The 9,567-nt window shown below is 45.0% G+C and overlaps 1 protein-coding gene across 1 annotated transcript; it reads left to right on the forward strand.

Moving 5' to 3' along the window:
- LOC107646344 (uncharacterized threonine-rich GPI-anchored glycoprotein PJ4664.02-like) lies at window positions 6,826–9,228 on the forward strand. The gene is made up of 5 exons (XM_016350533.1): window positions 6,826–6,909; window positions 7,190–7,466; window positions 7,637–7,919; window positions 8,007–8,342; window positions 8,430–9,228. The coding sequence occupies exons 1-5, from the start codon at window positions 6,826–6,828 to the stop codon at window positions 9,226–9,228; spliced, it is 1,779 nt and encodes a 592-aa protein (XP_016206019.1).

The following is a 9,567-nucleotide window of genomic DNA, read 5'->3' on the forward strand; positions in this document are numbered from 1 at the left end:
TGAAATATTATAAAATAGAGTCTTAAAAAGAAAATTATTACTTTAACCAAGTAGTAACTAAATGCATAAAATCAAACAAACATGCAATTAAACATGCAAATGCAACAATGAACTAACAAATAAAGTAATATATTGGTGTTGAGAAGAAAATAACTAACCCATGGAGATCAGTATCGACCTCCCCACACTTAAAGATTTCACCGTCCTCGGTGCATGCTAAGATGTGCAAGTGGACAGGTTGCTTCAACTGATGCTTTTCTCCAAAGATTGCGCAGGTGGACTTGTCTGTCGCCCCATATAGAAGTTCTTTTCCTTTCCTTTTCCGGTGGCCATCCTGAAAGAAGAGGAAAAGAAGAAAAGTAACCCAGAAACAAAGATAGAAAACAAATAAAATATGGGTGTTAATGCCAAATAATAAGGGTCCCAATTACATGGTAGCTACAACATGCAAGTGAGAAAACAATAGAAGCAAATGGCATACCAGTGGTGCAAAATTTTCAACAAAGGGGAGGAGTGTGGGTAATGAAAGACAATATAAACTCATGTCAATGCAAAAGGAATACAAGTATCATAAAAGATTAGCATTGACTGAAATAAAATCACCCAATCAGAACAGAACAAGTCATGAAGCACCAGAGTAATGCGAGAAAAGATGTAACAGTTGAATAAGGACATTTAACACCAAAAGAAAAAAATAATAAACTTAGAAAAGAAAATAAAAATATGCAAAAAATTAAAATGCAATGAATGAAAGTATGCAAATAAATTAAGTAAAAATAGAATGAAAGTGAAGAAAGATGAGAAGTTAAAGAGATGAAGAAAAAAAAGAAAGAAAGAAAGGAGAAAGAAAGAAGGAGAAAAGAGAGAAGAAAAGGAGAGAAAGAATGGATAATAAAGAGGAAAGAAGAGAAAGAAAGAAGAAAGAAATAAGGATTAGAAAAGAAAAGATAAGAAAAGTGGTGGCATAGGGATCTGGTGGTGTTGCGCTAGTGACGCGCACGCGTACTCCATGCGTACGCGTGGGTCGCAAAAATTGGAAGGTGACGTGTGGGCATCGGTCACGTGTACGCGTAACCGTATTTGTGCTACTCGCGCGAAGGCATCCTTGCACGCGCACAACTCTCTGTTTGTCTTGGGGTGTGTGCCAAAATAACATGTGACGCGTGCGCGTCATTGACACATACGCGTGAGTGGTCAAAATTTGAAAATGGCGCGCACGCGTCAGGGATGCATACGCATGGGTGAATTTGTGCCTTGGGCACAGTGCCCGCACCAGGCCAATACAACTTTCGCCCTGACACCTCTTTACGCCGATTTTCCTAGGTCACGCGTGCACGTCATTTACGCGCACGCGTGAGGGACACGTGCGCGTGGTGATGCTTGTGCGATTGGCACACTTTTTGCATTGCTCCCACGCAACTCTCTGCCACTTTTTTTTTATGTGTATGCAGATGCAAATGCAGAATGCAGGTGAATATGCAGAAATTATGAATGAACACTAGTAAAAATAAAATAAAATAAGATTAAGAATAAAAACTTTATAAGTATAGCTAGTAAAGAATTAGATTCTTGCTAGTAAAGAATTTTATAAGAATAATCACGTTGTAAGTATAGCTTCTAAACCAACAAAGAATTCTTTCGTACAAAAACTTTGGTTGTCACAAGTAACAAAATCCAATAAAATTTATAACCGAAGTATTTAAACCTCGGGTCGTCTCTCAAGGAATTGTAGGGAAGTATGATTTATTATTGGTTATGGAAAAGGGTATATTTTTGGGTTTTTGAAATAGGGAACAGGAAAATAAATTGGCAGGAAATTAAATTAATAACTAGAAAAACTCTTGGCAAGGTATGAGAACTGGAAATCCCATCCTAGTTATCCTTATCAGGTGTGATGAGAATTGTTATTGCTCCCACTTAGTTAACCCTTACTAAATAAAGGAAAGTCAAGTGGACTAATCAATTTGATTCCTCAAGTCCTAGTCAACTCTTATGGAAAGACTAGCTTTAGAGGGATCCAAATCAATCAGCAACTTCTAATTTTCAATCAACAGCTGAGTTTGATAACTCAAGTGTCACCGATTACTCAACCAAAGCCAAAAAGGGAAAAATCCAAATTATTTATATCATAAATAAAAGAAAGCAATCATAAATCTGAAATACCTCAAATTGTATTAAATAGAAAATTAAATTAAACATAAGAATTCATAAACTAAATTGGGAAAATAAACAACTAAAGCAATAGAATAAATAAAAATAGAAGAGAACATAAATTAAAGGAACATTGAACCTGGAATTGAGAAGAAACAATCCTAAAACTAAGAGAAATCCTAATTCCTGAAACCTAAGAGAGAGGAGAGAGCCTCTCTCTCTAAAAAACTACATCTAAAACCTAAAATTGTGAATTATGAATATTGTATCTATGAATGAATGGATTCCCCCACTTTATAGCCTCTAATCTGTATTTTCTGGGCCGAAAACTGGGTCAGAAACAGCCAAGAAATCACTGGGGGCGAATTCTGCCACGTAAAGGTCGCTGATTTGCGCAGATCCATGCGTGCGCGTGAAACCACGCATGCGCGTCACTTTTCTTCAGAGAAACTATGACAAATTATATATCATTTCGAAGCCCCAGATGTTAGCTTTCCAACGCAACTAAAACCGTCTCATTTGGACCTCTGTAGCTCAAGTTATGAATGTTTGAGTGCGAAGAGGTCAGGCTGGACAGTTTAGCAATTCCTTCAACTTCTTGTATTCCTTCCACTTTTGCATGCTTCCTTTCCATCTTCTAAGCCATTCCTGCCCTATAATCCCTGAAATCACGTAACGCACATATCACGACATCGAATGGTAATAAGAGAGGATTAATATTAGCAAATATAAGACCAAAGAAGCATGTTTTCAATCATAGCACAAAATCAGGAAGAAAAACGTAAAACATGCGAATTGTATGAATAAGTGTGAGAATAATGGATAAAATCCACTAGATTAAGCACAGGATAAACCCTAAAAATGGGGTTTATCAGTCATCGCCACCGATTAGTCCTTACAAGTGCGATCCGGTGACAGAGATCCTGAAACTGCTGTAGACACTGGAGTTAATAGTGGAAATCCACTACTTACCATTGCCAGACACTGCCAACACCGCCAACCCCATCATCCCCACCTCCGTCATCGCCACCGATCAGTCGTTACATGTGTGATCCGGTGACAGAGATTCTGACACTGTTGTAGACACTAGAGCTAAGAGTGGAAATCTACCTCTATCATCGCCAGACACGACCAACACCGCCAACCCCATCACCCTCACCTCCGTCATCGCCACCGATTATTCCTTACAAGTGCGATCCGATGACAGAGATCCTGAAACTGCTATGGACACTGGAGTTAATAGTGGAAATCCACCACTATCATCGCCAGACACCGCCAACACCGCCAACCCCATCACCCTCACCTTCGTCATCGCTATCGATTAGTTCTTACAAGTGCGATCCGGTGACAGAGATCTTGAAACTGCTATAAACACGAGAGCAAATAGTGAAAATCCACCACAAACATCGCCAGACACCGCCAACACTTCCAACCCCATCACCCCTACCTCCGTCATTGCCACCGATCAGTCCTTACAAGTGCGATCCAATGACAGAGATCCTGAAACCGCTATAGACATTGAAGCTAATAGTGGAGATCCACTGCTATCATTGCCAGACACCGCCAACACTGCCAACCCCATCACCCGCACCTCCATCATTGCCACCGATCAGTCCCTACAAGTGCGATCCGGTGACAAAGATCCAGAAACTGCTGCAGACACTGGAGCTAATAGTGGAAATCCACCACTATCATCGCCAGACACCGCCAACGCCACAAAATCCATCGCCCCCACCTCAGTCATCGCCACCGATTAGTCCTTACAAGTGTGATCTGGGGACAGAGATCCTGAAACTGTTGTATACACTGGAGCTAATAGTGGAAATTCACCACTATCATCGCCAGACACTGCCAACACCACCAACCCCATCACCCCCACCTTCGTCATCGCCACCGATCAGTCCTTACCAGTGCGATCCGATGACAGAGATCCTGAAACTGTAGAAGACATTGGGGCTAATAGTGAAAATCCACTACTATCATCGCTAGACACCGCCAACACCGCCAACCCCATTATCCCCACCTCCATCATCTCAACCGATCAATCCTTACCAGTGCGATCCAATGACAGACATCCTGAAATCGCTATAGATACTGAAGCTAATAGTGGAGATCCACCGCTATCATTGCCAGACACCGCCAACACCGCCAACCCCATCATCAGCACCTCCGTCATCGCCACCGATCAGCCCTTACAAGTGCGATCCAATGACAGAGATCCTGAAACTGCTATGGACACTGGAGTTAATAGTGGAAATCTACCACTTTCATCGCCAGACACCGCCAACACCGCCAACCCCATCACTCTCACCTCCGTCATCGCCATCGATTAGTTCTTACAAGTGCGATCCGGTGACAGAGATCTTGAACTGCTATAAATACTAGAGTAAATAGTGAAAATCCACTACTAACATCGCCAGACACCGTCAACACTTCCAACCCCATCACCCCTACCTCCGTCATCGCCACCGATCATTCCTTACAAGTGCGATCCGATGACAAAGATCCTGAAACTGCTGCAGACACCGGAGCTAATAGTGGAAATCCACCACTATTATCGCCAGACACCGCCAACACCGCAAACCCCATCGCCCCCACCTCTGTCATCGCCACCGATTAGTCCTTACAAGTGTGATATGGGGACAGAAATCCTGAAACTGTTGTATACACTGGAGCTAATAGTGGAAATTCACCACTATCATCGCCAGACACTACCAAGACCGCCAACCCCATCACCCCCACCTTCGTCATCACCACCGATCAGTCCTTACCAGTGCGATCTGGTGACAGAGATCCTGAAACTGCAGTAGACATTGGGTCTAATAGTGAAAATCCACTACTATCATCGCTAGACACCGCCAACACCGCCAACCCCATCATCCCCAACTCCGTCATCGCCCCCGATCTGGCCGATCAGTCCTTACCAGTGCGATCCAATGACAGAGATCCTGAAACCGCTATAGATACTGAAGCTAATAGTGGAGATCCACCGCTATCATTGCTAGACACCGCCAACACCGCCAACCCCATCACCCGCACCTCCGTCATCGCCACCGATCAGTCCTTACAAGTGCGATCCGGTGTCAGAGATCTTGAAACTGGTGCAGACACTGGAGCTAATAGTGAAAATCCACCACTATCATCGCCAGAAACCGCCAATCCCATCACCCCCACCTCGTCATCGCCACTGATCAGTCCTTACTTGTGCAATCTGGTGACAAAGATCCTAAAATTGCTGTAGACACTGGAGCTAATAGTGACAGAGATCCTGAAACTGCTGTAGACACTGGAGCTAATATTGGAAATTACCTCTATCATCGCCAGACACCGCCAACACTTCTAACCCCATCACCCCTACCTCCGTCGATGACAGAGATCCTGAAACTGCTGTAGACACTGGAGCTAATATTGGAAATTACCTCTATCATCGCCAGACACCGCCAACACTTCTAACCCCATCACCCCTACCTCCGTCGATGACAGAGATCCTGAAACTGCTGTAGACACTGGAGCTAATATTGGAAATTACCTCTATCATCGCCAGACACCGCCAACACTTCTAACCCCATCACCCCTACCTCCGTCGATGACAGAGATCCTGAAACTGCTGTAGACACTGGAGCTAATATTGGAAATTACCTCTATCATCGCCAGACCCCGCCAACACTGTCAATCCCATCACTCCCTGCTCCGTCATCGCCACCGTTCAGTCCTTACAAGTGCGATCCGGTGACAGAGATCTTGAAACTGGTGCAGACACTGGAGCTAATAGTGAAAATCCACCACTATCATCGCTAGAAACCGCCAATCCCATCACCCCCACCTCGTCATCGCCACTGATCAGTCCTTACTTGTGCAATCTGGTGACAAAGATCCTAAAATTGCTGTAGACACTGGAGCTAATATTGGAAATCCACCTCTAACATCGGCAGACACCGCCAACACCGCCAACCCCATCACCCCCTCCTCCGTCATCGCACCAATCAGTCCTTTCAAGTGCAATCTGGTGACGGTAAACCGGAAACTGCTATAGACAATGGAGTTAATAGTGAAAATCCACCACTATCATCGCCATCACCGCCAACCCCATCACCCCCAGCTCTGTCATCGCCACCGATCAGTCCTTTCAAGTGCGATCCGGTGACAAAGATTCTGAAACAGCTGTAGACACTGGAGCAAATAGTGGAAATCCTCCTCTATCATTGTCAGACACAGCCAACACCGCCAACCCCATCACCTCACCTCCGTCATTGCCACCGATCAGTCCTTTCAAGTGCAATCCGGTGACAGTGATCCTGAAACTGCTATAGACATTGGAACTAATAGTGGAAATCCACCACTATCATCGCCAGAAACTGCCAACACCGCAAACACCATAAACCCCACGTCCATCATCGGCACCAATTTGTCCTTACAAGCGCGATCTGGTGACAGAGATTCTAAAGCTGTTGTATACACTAGAGCTAATAGTGAAAATCCACCACTATCATCGCCAGATACTGCCAACACCACAAACCCCATCAACCCACCTCCGTCATTACCACCGATCAGCCCTTACAAAGGAGATTCGGTGACAAAGATCCTGAAACTGCAGTATACATTGGGGATAAAAGTGGAAATCCACTACTATCATCGCCAGACACCGCCGACACCGCCAACACCGCCAACCCCATCATGCCCACCTCCGTCATCGCCCCCGATCTGTCCTTACAAGTGCGATCCGAGGATAGAGATCATGAAACTGCAGTAGACACTGGAGTTAATAGTGGAAATCCACCACTATGAACGCCAAACACCACCAACACAGTCAACCCTATCACCCGCACCTTCGTCATCGCCACCAATCAGTCCTTACAAGTGCGAAACGGTGACAGAGATCCTGGAACTGCTGTAGACACTGGAGATAATAGTGGAAATCCACCACTATGATCGCCTGATACCGCCAACACCGCCAACCCCATCACCCCCACCTCTGTCATCGCCACCGATCAGTCCTTACAAGTGTGATCCGGTGACAAATATCCTGAAACTACTGTAGACATTGGAGCTAATATTGGAAATCCACCACTATCATCGTCAGACACTACCAACCCCGTCACCCCCACGTCCGTCATCACCCCCGATCAGTCTTTACAAGTGCGATCCAGTGACAGATCCTGAAACTACTGTAGACACTGGAGCTAATAGTGGAAATCCACCACTACCATTGCCAGACACTGCCAACACCGCCAATCCCATCATCGCCACCGATCAGTCCTTACGTGTACGATCCGGTGATAGAGATTCTGAAACTGTTGTAGACACAAGAGCTAAGAGTGGAAATCTACCTCTATCATCGCCAGACACGGCCAACACCGCCAACCCCATCACCCTCACCTCCGTCATCGCCACCGATTAGTTCTTACAAGTGCGATCCGGTGACAGAGATCTTAAAACTGCTATAAACACCAGAGCAAATAGTAAAAATGCACCATAACATTGCCAGACACCGCCAACACTTCTAACCCCATCACCCCTACCTCCGTCATCGCCACTGATCAGTCCTTACAAGTGCGATCCAATGACAGAGATCCTGAAACCACTATAGACACTGAAGTTAATAGTGGAGATCCACTGCTATCATTGCCAGACACCGCCAACACCGCCAACCTCATCACCTGCACCTCCGTCATCGCCACCGATCAGTCCTTACAAGTGCGATCTGGTGACAAAGATCCAGAAACTGCTGCAGACACTGGAGCTAGTAGTGGAAATCCACCACTATCATCGCCAGACACCGCCAACGCCGCAAACCTCATCACCTCCACCTCCGTCATCGCCACCGATTAATCCTTACAAGTGCGATATGGGGACAGAGATCCTGAAACTGTTGTATACACTGGAGCTAATAGTGGAAATCCACCACTATCATCCCCAGACACTGCCAACACCGCCAATCCCATCACCCCGACCTTCGTCATCACCACCGATCAGTTCTTACCAGTGCGATCCAGTGACAGAGATCCTGAAACTGCAATAGACATTGCGGCTAATAGTGAAAATCCACTACTATCATCACTAGACACTGCCAACCCCATCACCCGCACCTCCGTCATCGCCTCCGATCAGTCCTTACAAGTGCGATCCCGTGACAGAGATTCAGAAACTGCTGCAGACACTGGAGCTAATAATGGAAATCCACCACTATCATCGCAAGACATCGCCAACGCCGCAATCCCCATCGCCCCCACCTCCGTCATTGCCAACGATTAGTTCTTACAAGTGCGATCCGGTGACAGAGATCCTAAAACTGCTGTAGACACTAGGGCTAATAATGGAAATCCACCACTATCATCGATAGACACCGCCAACCCCATCATCCCCACCTCCGTCATCTCCCCCGATCAGCCCTTACCAGTGCGATCCGGTGACAGAGATCCTGAAACTGCTGTAGACACTGGAGCTAATAGTGGAAATCCACCACTACCATCGCCAGACACTGCCAACACCGCCAAGTCCATCACCCCCACCTCCGTCATCTCCCCCGATCACAATGGAGTTAATAGTGAAAATCCACTACTAACATCGTTAGACACCGCCAACCCCATCATCCCCCCCTCCGTCATCTCCCCCGATCACAATGGAGTTAATAGTGAAAATCCACTACTAACATCGTTAGACACCGCCAACCCCATCATCCCCCCCTCCGTCATCTCCCCCGATCAGCCCTTACCAGTGCGATCCGGTGACAGAGATCTTGAAACTGCTGTAGACACTGGAGCTAATAGTGGAAATCCCCCTCTATCATCGCCAGACACCGCCAACACTGTCAATCCCATCACTCCCTGCTCCGTCATCGCCACCGTTCAGTCCTTACAAGTGCGATCCGGTGACAGAGATCCTGAAACTGCTGTAGACACTGGAGCTAATATTGGAAATTCACCACTATTATCACCAAACACTGCCAACACCGCCAATCCTATCACCTCCACCTCCGTCATCGCCACCGATCAGTCCTTACAAGTGCGATCCGGTGACAGAGATCCTGAAACTGCTGTAGACACTGAAGTTAATATTGAAAATCTCCCATCATGGTAACATCTTATTACGTCGTTTATCCCAGCTTTTTTACTGGTGTGTGTGCGTTAATTTTCTGTTACAATATTATACATTGAATTTGGGCTATGATTTTGAATTTTTTTTACTTTTAAGTACTTTTTTATTTCGTATTATTGCTATTTTATATTTTAAGTTAATTAGTTTAGTCATGTATTATTTAAAAATCTTAAAAATAAGAATAAGAAAATGCTTATTGAGTACGAATCATTATATTAGACGTTTTCATATTAAAAGAAAGATGGTTTTAATTGTATTTTTTCATTCAAAATTAAAAAAGAATATTAAAAAAATATTTGAATTAATTAAAGAAATCAATTT

This window comes from Arachis ipaensis, chromosome B06 (genome assembly GCF_000816755.2).
Source record: "Arachis ipaensis cultivar K30076 chromosome B06, Araip1.1, whole genome shotgun sequence".
Classification (NCBI taxonomy): Eukaryota; Viridiplantae; Streptophyta; class Magnoliopsida; order Fabales; family Fabaceae; genus Arachis; species Arachis ipaensis.

Coding starts and splice junctions, on each gene's coding strand:
- LOC107646344 (XM_016350533.1), top strand. CDS start 6,826: ATGCCCACCTCCGTCATCGCCCCCGATCTGTCCTTACAAGTGCGATCC. Junction 6,910..7,189: donor AAACTGCAGTAGACACTGGA/GTTAATAGTGGA, acceptor AAACTACTGTAG/ACATTGGAGCTAATATTGGA. Junction 7,467..7,636: donor TGTAGACACAAGAGCTAAGA/GTGGAAATCTAC, acceptor TAACATTGCCAG/ACACCGCCAACACTTCTAAC.